The 25,606-nt window shown below is 47.7% G+C and overlaps 1 protein-coding gene across 8 annotated transcripts in view; it reads right to left on the reverse strand.

The window, feature by feature from the left end:
- The window catches only part of USP34 (ubiquitin specific peptidase 34), a 1,084,964-nt gene that overhangs the window by 898,166 nt on the left and 161,192 nt on the right, over positions 1 to 25,606 (reverse strand). For all 8 annotated transcript variants that reach the window (XM_033939082.1, XM_033939080.1, XM_033939079.1 and 5 more), the window contains one exon: positions 76 to 126. In XM_033939082.1, the coding sequence (XP_033794973.1) occupies positions 76 to 126 (51 nt within the window). The remainder of the gene's footprint in view (positions 1 to 75; positions 127 to 25,606) is intronic.

Consider the following 25,606-nt stretch of genomic DNA (forward strand, 5'->3'; position numbering starts at 1 on the left):
ATTTATTCTCACATATCCAAGAGGAATAACATAGCAACTACAATTCTCTGTTCTTAAAAATTGAGTACTACTTACGTTCATATCACAAAATGCCCCCAAAATATTACTTTCTTGTGCTGAAATATCCTGAAAAGAGAAAAAGTTAATTTCTATTAATTTAAGCAGTGAAAATTCTTAAAGCAAAAGTAACTATTTAAGGGCTAGATTACTAACCTTCATTAATGCATCAACGTGCACTGTTAGTAAATAAGCCTCGCTGACAAAAACAAGCATATTACTGTAATACATAAAAACATTAATAAATCTAGACCTAAATACTATGTACAGTAGACTCTTAACCGGAAATCAAGCAATCAGAACAAAAAAAGAAAAAGAAATACTTTAAATAAAAATGAAAATACTGTACAGTGGTACCTTGGTTTACGAGCATAATTCGTTCCAGAAGCATGCTTGTAAACCAAAATACTTGTATATCAAAGCGCTTCCCCATAGGAACTAAGGGAAACTCGCTTCATACGTTCCCCCCCTCCCACCCCCCGAGGCCAGCGGCACTGCTCTACCCCTCCTCCCCCCCCCGAGAACCGGCATTGCTCCCCCCAAAGGCCCCCCCTGTGTGATACGGCACCCTCCCCACCGCGATCCGACACCCCCCCCCCCCCCGCTCGCGTCGCACACACACACCCCGCCGCAATCTGAAATCCCCCAGACCCACCCGAACACGCTTCTTACTTCCATCTGGCCACTGGCACCGGTATGTCCTGTGCCCGAAGATCTGCCTCTTCTTCTTTGCTGGGCCTTGAGCATCTGCGCATGCTCAAGGCCTGCGAGTTCACGCTCTCTCCGAGATTCTCGGAGAGAGCGTGAACTCGCAGGCCTTGAGCATGCGCAGATGGTCAAGACTCAGCAAAGAAGAGGAGGCAGATCTTCGGGCACCGGCACCAACGCACAGGACATGCCGGTGCCGGAGGCCAGATGGAAGTAAGAAGCGTGTTCGGGTGGGTCTGGGGAATTTCAGATCGCGGCGGGGAATGCGACGTGAGCGGGGGGTGCCGGATCGTGGGGGGCGCCGCTCGCAAATCAAGGCAAGCTCGGTTACCGAGGTGCCGATTTTGTGAATATTTTCCTCGTCTTGCAAAACACTTGCAAACTGGTGCACTCGTAAACCGAGGTATCACTGTAAAATAAATTTCTGGCAGAAATTTTTTTTTTTAAATTTATAATTATACAATCTTATTTTACAAGAATTAATTCTTGTTACATAAAATACAGGGAAGAAAAGAAAATTTCAGCACAATAATACTTTTACAACAATCATCATAATGATAAACCCCTTCTTAGACCACAATAACAGGGGGTGACCATAACATAAGAGAGAAATTTAGAGGAATACTGCAAAGAAGAAAGGCATAATGTATCATGCGCCCATTACTATTATTATCCCTTAATCCTTGATGATCTGCTTAACATCTAGAAATTCCTTCAGATGGTTAGGAGAGAAAAAAACATATTTAACACCTAAGTACCTAACCATGCATTTGCAGGGATATACCAATAAGAATGTTGCTCCAATATTTATAGTCTGTTGTCGCATTGAAAGAAATTCTTTCCTCCGTTCTTGTGTAGTCTTAGCTACATCAGGATATATCCATATTTTCTGTCACCCAAATAATTTTTGGGAATTTTTGAAAAACAATTTCATAATCATATTCACATCCTGTTCAAAAACAAATGATACTAATAGCGTTGCTCTGTCCATTTCAGATGTTATCGTCTGTTCCAATAAAGCCGTCACATTTGCAAAATCTATCACATTTGTCTCTCCTTCTCTTACTTTCCCAATCTCGATTCCATTTACCTTTCCATTTCCATTAGGCATCTTTTTATTTGGAAAGTAATAAATTTTATTAATTAGAGGAATACACTGGCAGAAATTTAAGTGTAAACTTGGCATGCCACACCTGAGTATGCCCACACTTTGCCTACCACATGTCCAGTAGTTTATCTGGAACAGTTTAAGGTATGGCACAGTATGTGGTATAGTATTAGTTAGGCCTATTTTTATAGTAACTCTCAAACAACCAGAAACTATATTTATTTGGCATCTATCAATCCCCATGGGTGCCGGTTAACTGAGAGTCTACTGTATTTTTAAAAGACTAAATAAATAGATCACATTTAATTAAAGCTAATATTGTTATAGCTGTTGACATTATTCCTATATTATTTGATACTAGTGTTTAAGCCCGTTACATTAACGGGTGCTAGAATAAATGTGTAGAATTTCTCTCTTTCTTTCTGTCTCTCTCAGCCCCCGTCTATCTTTCTTTCTTTGTCTTTCTCCCAGCCCTGTCTATCTTTCTTTCTTTCTCTCTCCCAGCTATCTTTTTCTTTCTGTCTCTCTTCCAGCCCTGTCTATCTTTCTTTCTTTCTGTCTTTCTCCCAGCACTGTCTATCTTTCTTTCTTTCTGTCTCTCTCCCAGCCCCCGTCTATCTTTCTTTCTCTCTCTCTCTGACCCTTTCTTTCTGTATTTCTTTCTCTCTCCCTGCCTCCTGTCTGTCTTTGTCTTTCTTTCTTTTATTGGCTCCCGGCGCTATCCATCACCATTTCCTTAGTCCTCTGTACCCTTTTGGCCCTCATTGATCCTCCACTGCATTTATCACACTTTCAGTCCCAGCTCCAAACCTATTTATCCTTCCTTCCATTGCCTCCAAGGCATTCTTCCTGTCCCTTTATTCCACCCCCACCCAGCTTCTCTTCCTTTTTTGCCATCTCTTTTGTACCCCATCCCAGGACCAATTTCTCTCTCGTCTCTCCCCTGCCCCTCCCCATGGTACTGCAATTCTCCCTCTCTCTATTACTTTAACCCTATTCACCCAACCGCACTCCAACACCAGAATCTGCACCAATTCAAACCCCACCACCTCCCTCACCTACCTCCTCCTTGACCACTGCACTGAATCTTTGGGCAGGCTGCTCCTTCCCCAGCCCTTCACCCTGATGGACCCTCCATACACACACCTGTTCCACCACCCCCACAGGTCTGCCCTCCCTCCCTCTCCTGGACCCACATTACCTACCTGAGGCAGCAGCAGCAGTCCTGACCTACCAACTCCTCCTCCCTTACTCTGTGCCCCAAAGCAGTAGCAGAAGTCCTGACCCGCCAACTGCCATTCCTTACCCAAACCAGCAGTGGCAGCACTGTAAACAGGCTGTTCGCAGCCAGCCTCAACAGGGCCTTTCTTCTACCGCATCCGAAGTGATGCGGCAGAGGAAAGGCCCTACCAGGGCTTGCCACAAACAGCCTGTTTACAGCGCTGCCACTGCTGCTTTGGGTAAGGAATGGGGGGGTTGGCGGATCAGGACTGCTGCCACTGCACTGAAACGCTTCCCTGCTTGGCGGTTCCTCCCCGAGACGCTTCCTCCCTGAGACGCTTCCCTGCTCGGCGGGTCTTCTACTGCGCATGTGGAGGCATGGAGTTTCAAGTGCACAGCTAGGGGTATATTCAATAAATGGTGCCAATATTTAAGCGCATAAGTTAATTGAGAAATGCTGTTTAAAATGGTGAAAAACGGTAAAAAATAAGCGCTTTTCAGTGCTTAATGCCACTATGGACGCGGCTAATGCCCATAGTGGCACAATTCATGGCAAAGATAGGCGCCAGAAATGTAGGCCTGAAAAACCCTGACCTATATTTCCAGTGCCTATCTATCCTGGACATGCGAGTCTCTCTACGGCGCAGTTGTGTGATTGAAACGCGATCAGCACCATATAGAGAGAATCCAGGCTAAAATACATAAAGGTGATTTTAGGAGTGGGGTGGCGGGAATGTGGGGAAACCGAAAGCTACGAGGGTAAAGGCTGAGGGCAAAGCAGAAGCACAGGGAACAGGAGAACTGCCCGAAATTCAAGGGGAGGCGGCCCAGGTAAATACAGAGGTGGAGGAAAAACGACGGGACCTACGGTGCTTATATGCAAATGCAAGAAGCCTCATGGCCAAGATGGGTGAACTAGAGGTCGTGGCCAAGGGGGAGGACCTGAATATAATTGGAATTACAGAAACATGGTGGACAGAGGAGAATCAATGGGATGTGGCGCTGCCGGGGTACAAGCTCTACAGGAGGGACAGGACCCACAAGAAGGGGGGAGGCATAGCACTATATATAAAGGACTCTATCTACTCGGTCAGGATGGATATGGCAACGAAGGCAGAGGGGCTGGAATCACTATGGGTCAAATTGCCGGGAAGCAAAGGTGCAGGCATAAAACTGGGGCTGTACTATCGCCCACCTGGTACGCCGGAAGGAGTCGGACACGACTTGGAAGCTGAACTGAGACAAGAATGCAGGACTGGAAGTGTAACAGTGATGGGGGACTTCAACTACCCGGGGATTGACTGGAGTACGGGTCACTCCAACTGCGCTAGGGAAACAGGATTTGTAGAAGCTGTGAGGGACTGCTTCATGGAGCAACTAGTCAGGGAACCGACGCGAGGGAGTGCTACTCTTGACCTCATCCTAAATGGATTAGGGGGGCCTGCAAGAGGGGTAGAAGTGGGAGGACCACTAGGCAACAGTGACCACAATGCGATCAGATTCACATTAGAAAGGGGGACACCCACAGTAAGGAGGACCGCAACAACTGCGCTCAACTTCAGGAAAGGGAACTATGCTGCTATGAGGGAAATGGTGGGGAGGAAGCTCAGAAACATCCTTAGGATGGAGACTGTAGGAAGCGCCTGGACCCTATTCAGGGACACCCTGCAGGAAGCACAAAGAATGTACGTCCCCAGTTTCAGGAAAGGCGGCAAGAACAAGCGATCAAAGGACCCGGTTTGGATCTCAACAGAGGCAAAGAGGGCAATAAATGACAAAAAAGTATCCTTCCGGAGATGGAAAAAGGACCCAACGGAGGAAAATCACCAGGCGCACAGGAAATGCCAAAAGGAATGCCACCGGGAGGTTAGAAAAGCAAAAGGGAACTACGAAGAGGGGCTGGCCAGGGAGGCGAAGAACTTCAAGGCATTCTTCAGTTACGTAAAAGGGAAGCGACCAGCGAGAGAGGAGGTGGGGCCGTTGGACGATGGGGATAGGAAGGGAGTGATTAAGGAGGATAAAGAGGTAGCTGAGAGGTTGAACACGTTCTTCTCGTCGGTTTTCACGAGAGAAGACACATCTAACATACCGGATTCAGAGGAGCTCATAAGTGGGGAACAGGCTGAAAAATTGGAACACATAGAGGTAAGTAAGGAGGATGTCCTCAAACAGATAGACAGGTTAAAATGCGGCAAATCGCCGGGCCCAGACGGGATCCACCCAAGGGTTCTGAAGGAACTAAAACAAGAAATAGCGGGCACAATCCAGCATGTTTGCAACCTATCCTTGAAAACTTGAGAGGTACCAGAGGACTGGAAACTGGCGAATGTCACACCTATCTTCAAGAATGGATCGAGGGGTGACCCCGGGAACTACAGGCCGGTGAGCCTGACTTCAATTATAAGGAAGATGGTGGAAGCTATGATCAAGGATGGTATTTGCGAGCACATCGAGAGAAATGGCCTACTGAGAACAAGCCAGCACGGATTCTGTAAGGGAAGGTCATGCTTAACGAACCTTTTGTACTTCTTTGAGGGAATAAGCAGTCAGGTGGACAATGGGGAACCCATAGACATCATTTACCTCGATTTTCAAAAGGCTTGACAAGGTGCCACATGAAAGGCTGCTTAGGAAGCTGTGGAACCACGGGGTGGGAGGGGATGTGCACAGATGGATCGAGCACTGGTTGTCGGGTAGACTGCAGAGGGTCGGAGTAAAGGGACAATATTCTGACTGGCGGGGAGTCACGAGCGGTGTGCCACAGGGATCGGTGCTGGGGCCGTTACTCTTCAACATATTTATCAATGACCTGGAAAAGGAGGCAAAGTGCGAGGTTATAAAATTTGCAGACGATACCAAACTGTGCGGCAGAGTTAGATCCAGGGAGGAGTGTGAGGACCTGCAAAGGGACCTGGACAAGCTGGAAGACTGGGCAAACAAATGGCAAATGCGCTTTAACGTGGACAAATGCAAGGTCATGCATATAGGGAAAAAGAACCCGTTGTTCAACTACAAATTGGGGGGGGGGGATTGCTGGGAGACAGCAGTCTAGAGAGAGACTTGGGTGTGCTGGTGGATGCATCACTGAAGCCAACTGCGAAGTGCGCAGCAGCCTCGAAAAAAGCCAACAGGATGCTGGGCATCATAAAGAGGGGCAGAACAACCAGGACGCGGGAAGTCATCATGCCATTGTATCGAGCGATGGTGCGTCCACATCTGGAATACTGCGTTCAATATTGGTCGCCGTACCTCAAGAAGGACATGGCGGTACTTGAGAGAGTCCAAAGGAGAGCAACGAAACTGGTAAGAGGGCTGGAACACTGCCCATACGCCGAGAGGTTGGATAGGCTGGGGCTCTTCTCTCTGGAAAAAAGGAGGCTCAGGGGAGATATGATAGAGACCTTCAGGATCATGAGGGTCATAGAGAGGGTGGATAGGGACAGATTCTTCAGGCTGAAAGGGACAACAGGTACGAGGGGGCATTCGGAGAAACTGAAGGGAGATAGGTTCAAAACAAATGCAAGGAAGTTTTTTTTCACCCAAAGGGTCGTGGACACCTGGAATGCGCTACCGGAGGAAGTGATCAGGCAGAGTACGGTACAGGGATTCAAACAGGGATTGGACGGATTCCTGAGGGATAAAGGGATCGTGGGATACTGAGAGAGGTGCTGGGATGTAACATAGGTATAGAAAGCTAACCAGGTAATAAGTATAGAAACCCAACCAGCTCGTGCATGTGCAAGACCAAAGGGTTAGGACTTCGATGGGAAGATAGGACTCAATGGGAAACCAAGGGGGCAAGGGGGCCCCTTCTAGTGATTCAGACAGGTCGTGACCTGTTTGGGCCGCCGCGGGAGCGGACTGCTGGGCAGGATGGACCTATGGTCTGACCCAGCGGAGGCACTGCTTATGTTCTTATGAGTGCTTCTGCCTTTGAGGTGTGCATAAACCAGCATTTACACATTTGTATTGCCTGAAGGTCTAAATTCCATTTCACAAAGTTGGGATATACATGATTAAAACTGAAAAACACATATGGCAGGGGAATGTGATCTAGGCATGTTTTAGTTGGGATTATGGCAATACAATAAATGTGTATTCCGCATTTCAGAAGGAAATTACATGCCTATGTCCACATAAACTGTCGTAGGGATTTAAAACTGCTACCTGGGACATCTAGAGGTTTTACCTCCATCCAATGAAGGTATTAAGGGAGGGCTTCCCCCTTATTTTCCCAGTGGTTGCTGCTCCCCCCTCCCCCCAGAATGCAAAACTGGCAAGGGATTTGTCTCTGTTAACCATTTTAGAAATAATTATGTTTGACCACATAAACATGTATGTTCGCATTTCAGAATACGTTCAACCCAAATAGGTTGATACTTATTTGCAATCTGTGATGATAACTTATACTTCACTTTATTGATCACAGTTCTCTAGTTCATATATTATCAAATTATAAGTGTAAAGTGCTCAGACCCTTAACCAAATCATACTGTGATAACAACAGACTATGGTTAATATGGGACCATCATTGCTCTGTACAGTCCCAAACCACTCGCTATGCAAGAAATTTGATAAGCATTAAATAATGCTTGGGACCGTACAGAGCAAATCAGATAAGTGATTTTATCATTATTTAATGCTTATCAAATTTCTTGCATAGCGAGTGGTTTGGGACCATACAGAGCAGCGATGGTCTTCAAAATAGTGGGCCTTCCCCTCCCTAGTGCATCCTGGGATGTACCAGGGAGGGGCCTGAGGCTCTGACTGACCAGGTTGTTTAAGGCCCACTCCTATGGGAGGGGCCTTATGAGCATTGGGCAAATCAGTCTTAGGCCCCTCCCCAGATGCACCGAGGAAGAGCCTAAGGCTCTGATTGGCCAGGATGCCTAAGGGCCCACCCATAGGAGGGGGCTTTAAACAACATGGTCCAATCAGAGTCTCAGGCCCCTCCCCTGGGCGAAGGCCCACCATTTTGAAGAGGTGGGCCTGTTGGTCAGAGGGAGTAGGCATCCCTCCAGCCAGCTATCTAAATAAGGTAAGGGTGAGAGGGCGGGGGTCTTCAGAGGCATGGGGGGGAGGAGTGTGAAGACTGGAGAGAGTAGGCATCTCTCCCGCTGCTGAGTGGGTGTGCTGCTTGGTGGCAGGAGAGAGTGGGTATCTCTCACGCTGCTGAAGGGGTGTTGGGGTGTGTTGCTTGGCAGCTGAAGAGAGTAGGCCTCTCTCCCATGTCGAGGGGATGTTGGGGAGTTTGTTGCTTGGTGGCAGGAAGGGAGATGCAACGTTGGCTTTTAACAAGCGCACATAAGACATGCCTTTTCTCCCACAAAAATTACTATAATTCATAAGACACGGCAATAATACACGTGCTCAAGAAGCATGCTTTTACCTCTCCCCCTTAAAAAAAACAAAAAACTATAATTTATGTGAATTATGAAATTTTTATTTTGTTTCATTAACCACAGTCAAAACACGCGCCACAAAATGCACTTTTAACAGTGCAGGCACTGTATTGGCACCCCTGGACCAGTTGCTGATTTTTTGTCACCAAAAACTGAAGCTGCGCTTAGAGAATGACTCAGCAATGTTTAAGAATCTACCAGATTGCTCGTTTCAATATTCAAGAGCCCATTCGCATGGCAGTATCAGAGACTGCTAAAAAGCTCACAAAAGACCACGGATAAGCCGTTTTGATAATCTGCCGCTAAAATGCATGAAGGCTAAACCGGCTGAAATCAGTTTAGTGACCACGTTAAAAGCAACCTTAAGTTTTGAGAATCTGATCCTTTGTACTGTAGCTGTTGCTTCCCTATAGTCATGAACTTTGCAGAAGGATATCACTCAAAACTCAACTCCTCCCCTTCAGCAGTGGAGAACAACTCCCTCTTCAGTTAGTACCAAAGCAATTGAACTCTACTGAAACAGAAAAAAAAAAAAAAAGGAGAGAGAAGGAGGGGCAAGGGGAACCTGCCGGGCAACAAACCATATTCTGTTCTGCTCTAACTTTTAAGCAAAAAAAACCCCAATGATTAATAACAATTAACGCCTAGGCAGTGGGGCACGTAATCTGAGTGCCCCTTCATGAACTGAGACATGTCTGAGTGAGATGCCAGCGACTGGTTATCTCTTCGAGCCCTAAAGCACGAGAAGCCAGCTACTTGCAACCTTGAAAGATGAAACCACAAGGCCTTTTTCCAGTCTGGCTTGCAGTAATGCTAGAATCACTGGGATGGGAGCCCTTTAAGGCTCCACCTGCTTCCTGGCACACCATAATTGAAAAGCCCTCCAAGTCTTCATATAAGCCACAAATGTCAGAGGCTTATTTGCTCTCAGGAGGGTCGAGACAACTACCTCCGAGTAATCCTAAAAGTTAGGGCCATGCATTCAAGAGTAAGACAAAAGCACTCTGGATTCTCCATAGGAACTGAGCACTAGCTGAGAAAACCAGGATAAACCAGCAGCCAGAGAGGTCTGCCTCTTTGTAAGCATGCCAGATCCACACACCAAGGCCAGTCTAGTGCTACCAGAATCACTATATCCTGGTGGCTCACTACTCTGCGGATGATCTGTCCCACAGCGGAAAAACAGAGTAGGACAAGGCTGAATGAGGATGTCCAGCTCTGCGTTTCCCAGCTCAGCTCTTCAAATGTGAAAGAGATCTGCCTTCGCATTCTTGGCTGAGGCCATTAGATCCATTTCCGGTCTGCCCCAGGGCTGAACAATGAGGCTGAACGCTCTTTCAGACAGGGACTACGTCCCTGGATCCAGAGTCTGCCGGCTTAGAACGTAAGCCTGGACATTCTCTACTCCTGCCACTTGGGCAGCTGAGAGAGCTTCTAAGTGGGCTTCTACCCACTGAAACATCATTTGTACCTCTAGGTGGAGAGGAATGCTTCTGATACCTCCTTATCTGTTCACATAAGCTACCGCCATGGCATTGTCAGAACACCCTGACCACATTTCCTTACAGGAAAGACACACTCTCTCACAGGGGAAAGCACCCTTCAGGGATTCAAGTAAGCCTAGACTCAAATAGGGCACTTGTCTTTGACCTAAGGGCTGCCTCATGAGTGGACTCCTGGGCACAACGGACCACTGGTCTGACCTAGCAGCAGCAAATATTATGTTCTTATGTTCAGTGCCAAATGAATGGTTCTCAATTCCAGATGATTTATGGACCACTTGCTCTCCAATGAGGACCACTTGTCTTGAAAAGGTAGACCACAGAAGTGGGCTCCCCATCTACTCAGGCTGGTGTCTGTCGTGAGGGTCACCCTTGAAGTGATTCTATGAGGTGATTCTGAGAGGCATCCTCTTGGAACTACCAACATAAACTGTGTTTTGCCTCCCTTGTTCAGGAGAGCTACAACTGTAGTGAGTGCCTTTATGGGGACCACCTGGATAGAAGAGTGTCCTAAAATGTGCACACATGCACTCTCGCTCAGAATACAACTTCCAGGGAGGCCGCCATTGAGCCCAGTACCTAAAGATAATGCCAGGCTGTGAGTCTCGATAATGCTAAGATCTCTGAAATCTGCCACCTGAGCTTCTGTTTGCATGGTTTGGGAAGAAACACACAGCTTCATGCCGTGTCAAAATGAATTCCCAGATATTCAAGGCACAGGGTCAGCTATAGCTGACTCTTCCGGAAGTCGACTATCCAGCCAAGTCTCTGGAGGAGATTCACCACCTGCTGTACAACGTGCTTGGATTCCTGTTGTGAGGAGGCTCAGATTAACCAATTGTCTAGGTAAGGATGTACCTGAATGCCCATCCTTCGTTAGTGAGCAATTACCACCACCTTGGTAACTGTAAACGGGGCTGTAAAAAATCCGAAAGGTAGTGCCACAAACGAAATGTCACTGGAGAACATGGAATCTCTTAGATATTTGCTTTGATCCAGAAAGATGGGAATGTATGTCTCCATTAAATCCAAGGAGGCTAGGAATTCCCCTGGAGTGTCTCCATATGGAAGCGGGGGACTCAGCGCCTTGTTTATGGCCTTCAGGTCCAAAATAGGCCTCCAATCTTCTGTGCCTTTCTTGGGCACTATGAAATATATGGAGTATCTGCCAGAGTCTAATTCTTCCTTGGGAACTGGTTCTATGGTGTGTATGTCCAAGAGTCTCTGCACTGTCACTCAGGCCTCCTTTTATGGTCGACCTGCAGAGGAATTGACGAACAGAGCTGGAGGGGAACAAGAAAATTCTGTGCCCTTCCCGAATAATGTACATAACCCAATAGTCTGGTGAGATCCGTTTCCATTCCTTCCATTTAGCAGACAGCCGCCAGACGATGTGAGAGGGTATGGCCATCTACCTGGCATCATTGTAAGAACATAAGAAGTTGCCTCCACTGGGTCAGACCAGAGGTCCATCGCGCCCAGCGGTCCGCTCCCGTGGTGGCCCATCAGGTCTATGACCTGTGAAGTGGTTTTTGTTGGCTGAACCTTGTTAGTGCCTGCAGTTGCCAAATCTCTGTCTGTACCTCTGGAAGGGCCTCTGGGAAGAGGAATCAGAGGAAAACTGATGGGATCTCAGAGAGGAATGAAAATTGCATCTGTCGCCCCCAGTGGAACGATGACCCCTGCAATCTGGAAGGGATTTGGGATGACAATCCACCACACCTGCCAAAAGGTCATCCAAACTTTTCCCAAAAAGCATTTGCCCCTTGAAAGGTAGTCTGCTGATAATGGTCTTAGAAGTGTCTTACAAACTTATTTTGAGCTCTGGCACACTAACAGAGCAAATGTTTTTTTGTGGCACACACACACACAAAAAGGACATGTGGACCCACCCCTTTCTGCCCACAACCCCACCTCATTCCATCACAGCCTTCACATGATCATCAGCTCGTCTTCTCTCAGCTCAGGGCTGTGTCTAGAGGGACTCCAAACATGCAGAGATGTCGACACGATGACATCGCATGCATGCTCAGAAGAACTCTAGATGCAGCCCTGAGCTGGTGAACATTTACAGAGATAAGCCAGGGGGGGAGGGGGAGACGGAGAGGATGAGAGATTAGATAGATTGTGAGCCCACTGGGACAGATAGGGAAAATGCTTGAGTACCCGATTGTAAAACCGCTTAGATAACCTTGATAGGCGGTATATAAACACCTAATAAACTTGAAATTTGAGAGGCGCAGGCAGAGACAAACTCACATACATGTCATCTATTCTTGAATCTCTGGAAGCACACCCGGAATCTCTTCGTAGCAGACTACTATGCCGCAGCACAGTTTGCGATACACTCTAATGATGTCATAAAGAGCATCAGCCACATAATCCAATCCTTCCATAATCATGTGGAGACAGGCATCCCCCAGCTCTGAAGGACTATGCCACAATCTGGTATGATAAGCCCTTGCAATGAATGAGGCAGCTGCTGCCACTTTGATACCCCAAGCCAGCACTCCAAACAGTCGTTTAAAGAACACGTCCACCTTACGACCCTATGTGTCCTTCAGCATCATTCCTCCCTCACTAGGAAAGGCTATACACTTAGTCACATGTGCTACTGTGGGATCCACTTTCGGCTGCAAAAACAGCTGTTGGAAGTCTGCAGCCATAGGGTAAAGCTTAGACATAGCTTTCGTCACCTTTAGAGAGCCTTCAGGAAACTCCCATTGGTCAGTGACCAAGGAGGTGATGTCCACATGGGTTGGAAAAAAGGTAGTTTGCACATTAGTGCCACTCATAATGATAACATAACATAGCATGTTTATATACCACAGCTACCTCTCAAATCAGTGCAGTTAACAAAAGATAAATTACTCAACATTCACAGTTTGATCACGTCAAATTATTCAAAATATTTGCCAAACAAAAATGTTTTTAGGCATTTTCTAAAAGCCTGATAAGAAATGGAAATTGTCAAAAGATTATCAATTTGTTTGGAACACTGGGAGGTGGACAGTTGCTGGGGACCAAACTTCAACCCACAGAGGGTGTCAGAAATGACACGTGAAAAGGAAAAGAACTTGAAAAGACAGTACACTGAGGGATCACTATGATCAATAGCCACCACAGTCTCCTGACCTCCAGTCCTCAAAAGGTGGATGATCTGTTAAGAGCTCAGTTTGGATAGAATTCTATGGGCCCAAAAGGGACCCCAAATCATTCAAGGACGCAGCTGATCCTTGTGATAATAAAGGCATGGAAACGGACTCCCAGTCCTCCCAGTTCTGCAATGACACTTGAAGCCACCATGTTCCAAGGCGGAGAAGAGTGCTTGAGATGTGAATCCTCTTGTATCGGAGCTGGCACGCTCCAAGGCAGCACATGTTTCCTAGGCCCGTTAAATAGGCTTTCCACAGGAGACTGACAAATTCTGAGAATCCCTGGACAGGAGACCTCAAGGACCCCGGCAAAACCCCATACTTGGGTGGTAGGGCCTTCTCCGCTTCCACATGCTTGTGTTTCACCCCCTCACTGCAGCCTCTAGACAGGACCTTTTCCATAAACACCGGCCTTTTTGGGGTCTAGCGCTTTGGAAGACTCAAGAAAGGCTGAGCCTGAAACTATCACCCCTTCCTCCCTCACCCCATGGAAAGTTGAACACAGTTGCTTCTCAGCCAGAAAATCTGCAAAAATCAATATATGAAATAGGGTTAGATTGGCTGGGTAATCTATTGCAGATTATCCTTAGGCAAAATGAATGGCTCTGAAGTGGGAAAAAGCACTTGGGAAAAAAAAACTGCTAAAAATCCAAAATGGCTGCCACCAGAAAACTTGCACCATAAATGGCCCATGGGAGCTTACCTGAAAAACAAAAAATGGAGAAAAAGGAGTTTTGGAGATGGGAGAATATCTCTCTAACCCAGAAATCTTTGGATCTGCCTATTACAGACCCCCCCTCCCTGCCCCAATTTTCCCCATAGGGAATAAAGGGAGTACTCACTGTGACTTTCTCTGACTGGTTGTCTGGGTCCTGATCAGAAACCCTCTCTGGGGGGGAAATGCACTTTGGAAGGACAAACCCACATGTGCAGCCACAAGCACACCTTCTGAGGGCAGAGGAGGATCCCAACAATTTGCGTAAGCTTTCCACATAAGAAACACAAAATCAGGGGTAAAGCCCTGAGCAAGAAACCAAGAGGACTCCTTCAAGGACTCTTGGGCTCTGCAACATCTACGCATCTGCCTAGTCTCTCAAGGTCTTCTTCAATTTTTCACAATCCTCTTGCGATTTAACAACTTTGAACAACTTTGTGTCATCAGCATAATTTTTTACAGCTCTAGGGCTATAAAAATTTTAAGACAAAAGTTTTAATTGTAGGTTATTTAAGCAAGCTAATGTTTGCTTTTATAATGAAAATAAAACAGATCTTCCATAAATCTACAAATCTTCTTTTATCCAAAGCTTTGTCACCAAATCTCCCAACAAAATGATGTTCACTTACCCAAAGAGACTTTCTGTTCTCTCAGTCATCTCATCTTTGTTGAGGACCTGAAAGCTATCTAAAATGTCTACTCTAGAATCCTACTGTCTCTCTAACTTAAACATAATAGTACTAGCCTTTTTCTTAATAAAATCCATGAAGATGAGGTCTTCTGGAAAAGACATCCTCCTTTTCACTGGAAAAGATGGGTCCAAGAGGAAATCAGTAGAGCCTCCTTTTCAAATAATTTTGCTGTCTCATAACTGAAAACCCAGGAATACTCTCACTCAGACTCAGAAAAGCACTTTCACTGGAGCAGTCTGGGCATCTAAACTAGCACTGTACAATACCTAGCTTCACTGCATGCCCACCCTCCACTCCCTTTACAGCTGTACTCTAAGTCCCTAGCATCAGTTTAACACCTCCAGGCAAATCATGAGTCTTGAGAATCAACTGCATGACTCCCTGCATCACTTATGCCATCAAAGTTGAAGCATTACATCAAGTAAATTATAAAGCTAACATTTTGGTCTTCCTTTCAAGCTCTTCCTTGAAAGCTGCCAATGTTAAAATCAAAGAAGGCACAGTAGATGAAACTACATCCTCCTAAATCATTTGAAGAATTTCAGTGACTTGGTCCCAGATCTTTGGAAGTTCATCCTTTTCTAATTTTGAGGAGAATGAGCAGTTCTCCATCCAGGAGCACTTACTAGATAGATCAACTTCCAGTACTGCTTAGCTCTCAAACCCATGGATCCAAAAAGCAGTGTTGATACTTCTTCACCTCCGCTCACTACACAACACTGGTAGCCTTAGAAGTTGTTGAATCCATCTTTGGGCAGGTATTGATCAACATTTGACCTTTAAGATCCCTATGAATACTCAGTGCACAGGTTTTGAATAGGGAGGCTCCAATGTCCTTGGGTTAGCTACTCAGATTATATTGCCCTCAAAGATCCTTAAGGTCAGAAAATCAAGGCCTTCTGATGTCCCTACACAGGTCCAATTACTTGAAACCAGGAAACACATCTTTTCATTAGCATCTTCTATCACGGAATACTTTACCAAGAAAATTGCAAATGACGACAGATACTCATTTAGCAGACAAAGATTTTCTCTTTAGGCAAGAGTTTTTAGGTCTCTGACAGTTCCATGTAATTGATTCTGGTCATCAACTATAGTATAAGGAGGCATTTACGATGTGGTTAATTGATATTTTATATAGATAGATAGATAGAGGTTTTACACACACACAAACTCCGTGACTCCGCAAGCGCAGTACATCGCCGAACAGTGAAGCATCTCAGCGCAGTGGCAGCAGTCCTGAACTACCAACCCCCCATTCCTTACCCAAAGCAGCAGTGGCAGCACTGTAAACAGACTGCTCACGGCAAACCCTGGCAGGGCCTTTCCTCAGCAGCATCATTTCTTATGTGGTAGAGGAAAGGCCATGTTGGGGTTGGCCGCGAACAGCCCGTTTACAGCGCTGCCACTGCTGCTTTGGATAAGGAAGGGGGGGTGGCAGGTCAGGACTGCTGCCGCTGCTACTGCTTTGGGGCTGGAGCGAGGGAAGAAGGTTGGCGGATCAGGACTGCTGCTGCATTGGGACACAGAGGGAGGGAGGAGGGGTTGATAGATCAGAACTGATGCTGCCGTCTCGGGTAAGTAATTGGGATCCAGGAGGCCAGACCCACGTGGAGGGAGGGAGGGAGAGCAGACCTGTGGGGGCGGTGGACCAGGTGTGTGTATGTGTGTGTGTGTAGGGTCCATCAGGGTGAAGGGCTGGAGAAGGAAAATGGAAGGATATTAGACCCACAAGTGTGGAGGGGGAGGGTTGAGAAGTGGGGGAGATAAAGTGACCTAGACCATAAATAAGGGTGGGAAGGGAGGAACAGATACTGGACCTACAAATGGGGGTGGGAGGTGATAGGGAGAGAAAGAGGAAGAGATTGAGGTGGGAAGGGAGACAAAAGCTATTTTTATACTAACTCTCAAGCAACCAAAAACTACAGTTATCCAGTTATCTACAAATCCCCATGGATGCCAGATAACAGTCTATTGTATTTAGGAATATTCAAGGGTTTTTGGTTTTTGTGTTTTTTTTGCAGCTTTTGGGGCAAGCCACTGATAGCCTGCCCAAAGATTCAGTGCAGTGGCAGGGGAGGAGGTATGTGGGGGAATCAGGAGCTGGAGAGAGTGGTCTGAGGATACCATTGGGGGTGGGGTTTGAATTGGTGCAGGCTCTGGTGTTGGGGTGCGGTTGGGTGAAGAGGGTTAAAGTGGCAGATGTTGGAATGGGGAGGGGGACAGTTGTAGTACCATGGGAAGGGGCATGGGAGAGACAGAGTAATTGGTCCTGGGGTGGGGTAACAAGAGAGAGGGTAAAAAAGAAAGAGAAGCTGGGTGGGGGTGGAATATAGGGACAGAAAGAATGGCCTTGGAGACAATGGAATGAAGGATAGATAGGAATGGAGCTGGAACTGAAAGGGCGACAAATGCAGTGGAGAATCGATGAGGGCCAATAGCATACAGAGGACTAAGGAAATGGTGAAAGGTGAGGTGGTGAGACTGGAATTGGTGGGAGGCAGGGTCCGGGCATGGCAGAGGTGGGGCATGGATGTGGTCAGGGTCAAGGTATAGGTGGGGCTATTCTAGCACTTGTTACTGTAACGAATGTAACGTAAACTACTTTGAGCTTTGGAAACAATAGGATATAAGCATTTTTACATTAATAAATTAATGAAATAGATACTCCTCAATATTGAGGCATCTTTAGTATGAACTTGCTGAACCCTTCAGAGCTGATGCCTCTAATGACAATTATGTTGGATCAAATTTAGCTTTGCTCTTTACAACCAGAATCCTCTCTCTTGGTCATTTAGAAATATAAACTCTGAAAGGGTTTGTGATTGGGATCAAGGCACTAAAGCACCAGTTATGAGCACCTGTTTTATATATGGTTTTGCACTACTACTCCAGATCCTCCAGATCTTCTGGCATAGTGTTGTCAGTGTGGATCTTGGATTGGTTTGAATAGCTCTGCAGAGATTCCATCAATGCTAGGTACTTTGTTGTTTGGCAGCTGCCTCAGAGCCCAATCCACTGCATTTCCCAATAGGTCTGAATCTGCTTCCTCTTGACCCCCAAGCTCTTCAGGGTAGTCAGTGCTGGTGTTGATGTATAATTCCTCTGTGTATTCTTTCTATCTCTGCTTGATGTCCTGCTGGTCACTAATTTCATTCTCATCAGTCTTTGATGGTTGACTGGCGTGCTGAGAAAGGCTTTTTCACTTGTTTTACCTGGTGTGGCCCTTCTTATAGGCTTCTTTGAGGTTCATGCATTGAGCATTCAGGAAGTTGTTCTTGTCTTTCCTGGCTGCTCTTTGGAAAGCAGCATTGAGTCACCTCGCCCTTAGCATTTGCCTCTTCCTCTTATAAACGATTTTAAGGATAGTGGCAGTTAACCAGTTCATACTTTCTTATATGGCATATGCTTTTGAGAAGTTTCAGTGATTATCTTTTGATCTCTACTCACAAATCGTATGGGCCCCTTCCTTCCTGTCTGAGCAGGTTGAACCTGTTACTCACTTTGACTGCATACTGCACAGAATCTCACTCACATCAAACTTCCTCTGCATGTCTGGATACTTGATCTTGCATAGTCTGACTCTGACTTTGGCTACAAGGAGTTAGTGATCAGATCCAGTCTGCACCTGGTAGTGTTTTTGCAGAGAAAATTGATCTCTTCCATTTTTGCTGGCAGATGCTGCCCATTTGGGGATATCCAGGTGTAGAGGGGTACTGCTTCAGCTGGATGAAAATGTGCGATTCTAAACCTGTTCTCTTGGCATAATTGCATAAGGCGGTCCCCAGCACTACTCTCATGCAATGTTGCCAGAAAGCACAGTTACTTACCGTAACAGGTGTTATCCAGGGACAGCAGGCAGATATTCTTAACGCATGGGTGACGTCACCGACGGAGCCCCGGTACGGACCTTTTTAACTAGAAAGTTCTAGTTGGCCGCACCGCGCATGCGCGAGTGCCTTCCCGCCCGACGGAGGAGTGCGTGGTCCCCAGTTAAGATAAGCCAGCTAAGAAGCCAACCCGGGGAGGAGGGTGGGACGTAAGAATATCTGCCTGCTGTCCCTGGATAACACCTGTTACGGTAAGTAACTGTGCTTTATCCCAGGACAAGCAGGCAGCATATTCTTAACGCATGGGTGACCTCCAAGCTAACAGAGAGGGAGGAGGGATGGTTGGCCATTAGGAAAATAAATTTTGTAACACAGATTGGCCGAAGTGTCCATCCCGTCTGGAGAAGGCATCCAGACAGTAGTGAGTAGTGAACGTGTGAACTGAGGACCAAGTGGCAGCCTTGCAGATTTCTTCGATGGGCGTGGAACGGAGGAAAGCCACAGAAGCAGCCATAGCTCTGACCCTGTGGGCCGTGACAGCACCTTCCAGTGAGAGACCGGCCCGAGCATAACAGAACGCAATGCAGGCAGCAAGCCAGTTGGAAAGCGTCCGTTTAGAGACAGGATCGAAGGTCAGAAAGAGCTGAGGAGACGAGCGGTGAGCCCTGGTACGGTCAAAGTAGTATACAAGGGCACGCTTACAATCCAGGATGAGAATAGGGTTTAGGGAAAAAGACCGGCAACACAATGGACTGGTTGAGGTGAAAAGCCGAGACCACCTTGGGGAGGAATTTAGGGTGGGTACGCAGAACCACCTTGTCATGGTGAAAAACAGTGAACGGTGGATCGGCGACCAGTGCATGCAGCTCACTAACCCTCCTGGCAGAGGTGATGGCAATGAGGAAAAGCACCTTCCAAGTTAGAAGTTTGAGCGAAGTCGTGGCAAGAGGCTCAAAAGGAGGTTTCATGAGGGCTGATAAAACCACATTTAGGTCCCAGACGACAGGAGGAGGCTTCAGAGGTGGTTTGACATGGAAGAGGCCCCTCATGAACCGGGAAACCAGAGGATGAGCCGTGAGAGGTTTTCCGAGGATAGGCTCATGAAACGCAGTGATGGCACTGAGGTGGACTCTGATTGAGGTAGACTTGAGGCCAGCATCGGACAGAGAGAGCAAATAGTCCAGTACAGTTTCCACCGCCAATGAGGTGGGATCGTGATGATGCAGGAGACACCAAGAGGAAAACCGGGTCCACTTCTGATGGTAACATTGAAGAGTGGCCGGTTTCCTGGAGGCATCCAAAATGCGATGGACAGGCTGAGACAGATTCTCTGGAGAGGTCAGCCCGAGAGAAACCAAGCTGTCAGATGGAGCGAAGACAGATTGGGATGTAGTAGAGACTGATGCTGCTGTGTAAGTAGAGTAGGAAACACAGGAAGAGGAATGGGCTCCCTGGAGCTGAGCTGAAGCAGAAGGGAGAACCAGTGTTGTCGAGGCCACCGAAGGGCGATGAGAATCATGGTGGCCTTGTCCCTGCGGAGTTTGTATAGTGTCCGCAACATCAGAGGGAGTGGAGGAAAGGCATAGAGGAACCGATCCATCCAGTCGAGATGGAATGCATCCGGGGCCAGACGGTGGGGAGAGAAGAGTCTGGAACAGAACTGGGGCAGCTGATGGTTGTGAGGAGCTGCAAAGAGGTCCACCTGTGGAGTGCCCTAGCGAGCAAAGATGGAGCGGAGTGTTGGAGGGTCCAGAGTCCACTCGTGAGGTTGAAGGATGCGGCTGAGATTGTCGGCCAGGGAGTTCTGTTTGCCCTGGATGTAGACAGCCTTGAGGAAGAGACTGTGGTCCATGGCCCAGGTCCATATGCGGAGAGCCTCCTAACAGAGGAAGCGAGATCCGGTGCCGCCTTGCTTGTTTATGTAGTACATGGCGACTTGATTGTCTGTGCACAGGAGAAGAACCTGAAGGCAGAGAAGGTGCTGGAAGGCCTTGAGAGCATAGAACATGGCTCTGAGTTCCAGGAAATTGATGTGATGTTGACGCTCCTGAGGGGTCCAGAGTCCCTGGGTGCGTAGATCTCCTAGGTGAGCTCCCCACGCATAGGGGGAGGCATCCGTGGTTATGATCATGGAGTGAGGGGGTAGATGAAGGAGTAGACCCCTGGAAAGATTGGAGGAGTTCAACCACCATTGAAGAGATTGCTGAAGAGACGATGTCACAGAGATGGGATGAGAAAGAGGATCCATGGTCTGTGACCATTGGTTGGCTAGAGTCCACTGAGGTGTCCTGAGGTGGAGTCGCGCCAGAGGAAGTACATGGACCGTCGAGGCCATGTGGCCCAAGAGGACCATCATCTGTCGAGCTGGGATGGTTTGATGAAGGAGCACCTGACGACAGAGGTGGAGCAGGGTCCGGTGTCGGTCGGAGGGGAGAAACGCCCTCATCAGAGTGGTGTCGAGAACTGCTCCGATGAACTGAAGTCGCTGTGTGGGAAGCAGATGCGACTTGGGGTAGTTGATCTCGAACCCCAAGAGATGGAGGAAAGAGATGGTGTGATGAGTGGCTTGCAGCACAAGTGGAGACGTAGTTGCTTTCACCAACCAATCGTCCAAGTAGGGGAACACCTGGAGGTTGTGAGACCTGAGGAAGGCCGCCACCACAATAAGACACTTGGTGAACACCCTGGGCGATGATGCGAGGCCAAAAGGTAGTACCTTGTACTGATAGTGGCGGTGCTGAATCTGAAAGCAGAGGTAGCGACGTGAATTCAGATTGATGGGGATGTGAGTGTAGGCCTCTTTGAGGTCCAGGGAACATAGCCAGTCGTGATGAGAGAGAAGAGGGTAAAGCGTGGCCAGGGAGAGCATTCTGAATTTCTCTTTGACCAGACACTTGTTGAGGTCCCGGAGATCGAGGATGGGGCGGAGGTCTCCTGTCTTCTTGGGAACCAGGAAGTAGCGGGAGTAGAATCCCTGACCCCTTTGGTCCGGATGCACCTCTTCGATGGCATTGAGAAGAAGGAGGGATTGGACCTCCCTCAGGAGGAGGGGGGTTTGGGAGGAGTGAGAAGCAGACTCTACGGGAGGATTGTCTGGTGGAAGAGTCTGGAAGTTGAGAGAGTAGCCGTGGCGAATGATGTTGAGGACCCATTGGTCTGATGTGATGACCTCCCAACGGCTGAGGAAATGCTGGAGGCGACCTCCGATAGGCTGAGGAAGAGGTAATGATGTTGGGAGACTGGCTATGCCCTGGAGAAAAGAGTCAAAAGGGCTGAGATGGTTTTGACGGAGGTAGAGGCTTGGCAGGTTGGTGAGACTGAGAGCGAGCCTGGGTTTGATGTTGTTGCCGAGGTCGGCGTGGCTGCTGTTGAGGCGGGTTGAGAGGTCTGGCCGAGAACCTGCGTTGGTAAGAAGACTGTTGCCTGTAGGGGCGAGCAGGTGGAGTCTTCTTTTTAGGTTTGATCAGAGTGTCCCACCTGGTCTCGTGTGCCGAGAGCTTCTGGGTGGTCGAGTCCAGGGATTCTCCGAAGAGTTCATCACCCAGACAAGGTGCGTTAGCCAGGCAGTCCTGGTGGTTAATGTCTAGGTCAGAGACTCTCAGCCATGCCAAACGGCGCATGGCCACCGCCATGGCAGATGCGCGAGAGGTCAGCTCAAATGAGTCGTAGATGGAGCGAACCATGAATTTCCTGAGTTGGAGGAGGCTAGAAATATGTTGCTGGAAAAGAGGGACCTTACATTCAGGAAGATATTTCTGTAAGGAGGAGAGCTGTTGCACCAGATGCTTCATGTAGAAGGAGAAGTGGAAGGTGTAGTTGTTGGCTCTATTGGCTAACATGGCATTTTGGAAAAGGCGCTTACCAAATTTATCCATTGTTTTTCCCTCTCTGCCAGGAGGGGTGGAGGCATATACACTGGAACCCTGAGATTTTTTCAAGGTAGATTCCACCAGGAGGGACTCGTGGGGCAATTGAGGTTTATCAAACCCTGGGATTGGGATAACCCGGTATAAGCTATCCAATTTACGAGGGGCTCCAGGAACCGTGAGGGGAGCTTCCCAGTTTTTATAGAAAGTTTCCCGTAAGATGTCGTGGACGGGCAACTTCAGAAATTCTTTGGGAGGTTGCTCAAAGTCTAGGGCATCGAGGAAAGCCTGAGACTTTTTAGAGTCGGACTCCAAGGGAATGGAAAGAGCTGCTGACATCTCCCTAAGGAATTTGGAGAAAGAGGATTGCTCTGGTTTGGAGATGGTGTCGGTCATGGAGGGTTCTTCATCGGTTGATGAAGCGTCCTCCTCGGTACCGTGAGGGGAGTCTTCCCACAAATCTGGGTCCCTAACGTCGGGGTGCGTACGTTTGGACATCGGTGTGGAGGGCTCGGCATGGCGGGTCTTTGAAAGAGATTTGCCTGAGCGCACCAAGGCGGTACCGGGTGAGGAAGACCGATGTCGTTCCTGGGACCGGACAGGGTCGGCAGCATCACGGGTACGTACTGTAGGTGTTTCTGCCAAGAGCACCGGCATGGAAGTATTAATCGGTACCGAGGGAGTCGACACCGATGGGACAGTGTGAGGCTCGGACCAGTCCTGTACCGGAAGGTGCGGTGCCAGCAACGCCGGCAACAGTTGTTGGAGCTGTTGTTGCAGCTGCTCCTGTAACTGTGTTTGGAGTATGGCCGCGATGCGGTCGTCCAGGGGAGGCACCGGTACCGCTTTTTTCTTTTTCGGTACCATAGGTGCCGCTCTACGCTCCGGCGATGAGGAGGCCGATGATGAGGCACTCACCGAGATCGGAGCGGAGCGTTTGCGGGGCCGGTGCGGCGCCGGGAGGGCCGGTATCGCAACCATGGCAGGAGGGCGCTCAAGGGAAGTGGGAGGCTTCTTAGCCGGCTTACCTGGGCCCAACGACCCCGAGGAAGGGTCCGGTGGTGTCGATGTCGTCGGTGCCAACTTTTGTGGTGCCGTCGACGTCGCAGCCGGTTCCATGGCAGATCCGGTACCAAACAAAATATTTTGCTGGATCTGCCGATTTTTCAAAGTACGCTTTTTAAGCGTAGCACAGCGGGTGCAGGTGTCAGCTCGATGCTCTGCACCCAAGCACTGGAGGCACCAATTGTGTGGGTCGGTGAGGGAGATCGGGCGTGCACACCGCTGGCACTTCTTAAAACCCGGTTGAGGGGGCATGAAGGGAAACATGGCCTCCGCAAAATTGAATCCGGAGGCCTGTATGGTGGCAACAGGCCCCGCCGGGGCCGGCCTGAAAAAATAAAGAAAACTCGACGAGTTTTTTTTTTTAACAAAAATAAAGGGAATCCGATAAGAAAAAAGGAAAAAAGAGAGAAAATACGCGAGCGGGAAGGCAAAAATTAGTTTTTCAACGGCCGTTGAAAACACATGCGTCTTCTTCGCTCTGCGGAAACGAAGAAACTGGGGCCCACGCACTCCTCCGTCGGGCGGGAAGGCACTCGCGCATGCGCGGTGCGGCCAACTAGAACTTTCTAGTTAAAAAGGTCCGTACCGGGGCTCCGTCGGTGACGTCACCCATGCGTTAAGAATATGCTGCCTGCTTGTCCTGGGATAAACTATAGTCACAGTGAAATTAGATGATTCCATTTAAAAAAACAACAACAACCTAACCTGTATGTAAAGCACACAAAAAAAGGGTGACAAACACAAGCATGGGGGAAAAAGAAAGAGAACTTGAAAATAGCTGAAAAACCTATTATGAAAAGGGAATGGAGTTGACCTGAATAACCACAATCAGGAGTGCATCTTCTTGGTTCTGTGAGGAAAAAATTAAGAAACTGAGAAAGCTTCACCCAAAGATGCTGAATAAGAAATATGCCATATGCAAAGCTCATATTCTAAGTTTCTGTAAGTTGTTTGACCTATATAGGCTTTTTCTAGTGCTGGACTTCCTTCAATGGTATCACCCACTTGTATCACTCCTGCTTTTCTTAATCAAAGCTGTCCATAACTGAAGAGCCTTTCAGAGCATCCCGTTCGTACATTTCATTATGTGAGACCACCTAAGCTTATACTTAGCTTTAAATAAAAATTAAAAAAAAGTTAGATGAAGCCAATATTTTGGGAAGGTAAAGTGGATACTCTAACTCATATCTTACATCTGTTGCAGGTAAGTAACTTTGCATTCTCTGGGAATATGAAGGCTATTTCATCCTCAAAAAAGCAAATCTCTAGCTATCAAGTTGCTTTTACCCAAAAAACAAACATACAAAAAAGGCAAGGGAGATCATTATACAGGGGGGGGGGGAAGAACCAAGATGGCGGCATAGACCAGACGCTGAGATCGGGCTCTCTCTGCTTTTGAATTTTAACGCAAAAAAATTCCCCATGAAAGGAAAGGGAGCATTAAGGCGCCAGCTTCCTCGACGCCGATGCCCCCAGTTCATCAGCAGACGATTGAGCAGTTGTTGCCTGGTATCTGCATTAAACCAGGCGAAGTAACTCTGGTGGTGTGAGAGAGCAAAGAAGGCTTTAGCACACACGGGAATGAGATCTCACTCTCGCCTCTGTTCACCGAACCACCTCCCTGCCCGGCTGACTCTGCTGCTTTGGCAGTGGGAACGGAAAGTGCTGCCGAAGTTGCACACGGAGTTCCTATAATGGAAGCGCCCAGAGCAGATGGGCTTCTGCCGATGGTGACCAACATTGGGGAGCTTATCCCCTCCGGTGAGGTGACTTTAGCAGCAATTAGAGGACTGCTCCAGAAGATGGACTCTGAGGCTTCGAAGAGATCTACAGAGGTAAAAACACTGGCCAGTAAGATGGACGATTTAACCAAGGCCCTGGAACATTCAAATAATGAGACAAAAAAAAAATCTTCACGGAAGTAAAAACAGAGGTGAAATCCCTCTTGGACTTTAAAAATGCTACAATTAAGACGCAGCGATACTACACCGTAAATTTGATAATATAGAAAACTTTAATCGAAAGCTGAATGTTAGGATTTTGAATTTCCCTAAAGTACCCGGGATATCAGTCTATGATATGCTTAAGAAATATTTAGTGGAAATCTTAAAGTATTCCTCAGATAATATTCCTCCTTTAAATAAAGTTTATTACCTTCCTTTTTCACCAAAAAACCAGGATACAATGGGGGCTGGAAAACAAACTCCACAATTGGACTTAAATAATATCTCAGCCATCTTAGAGGAATCTATTACAGATTCAACACTGATAATGACACTTTTGGC

This window comes from Geotrypetes seraphini, chromosome 3 (assembly GCF_902459505.1).
Source record: "Geotrypetes seraphini chromosome 3, aGeoSer1.1, whole genome shotgun sequence".
In the NCBI taxonomy this organism is placed as follows: Eukaryota; Metazoa; Chordata; class Amphibia; order Gymnophiona; family Dermophiidae; genus Geotrypetes; species Geotrypetes seraphini.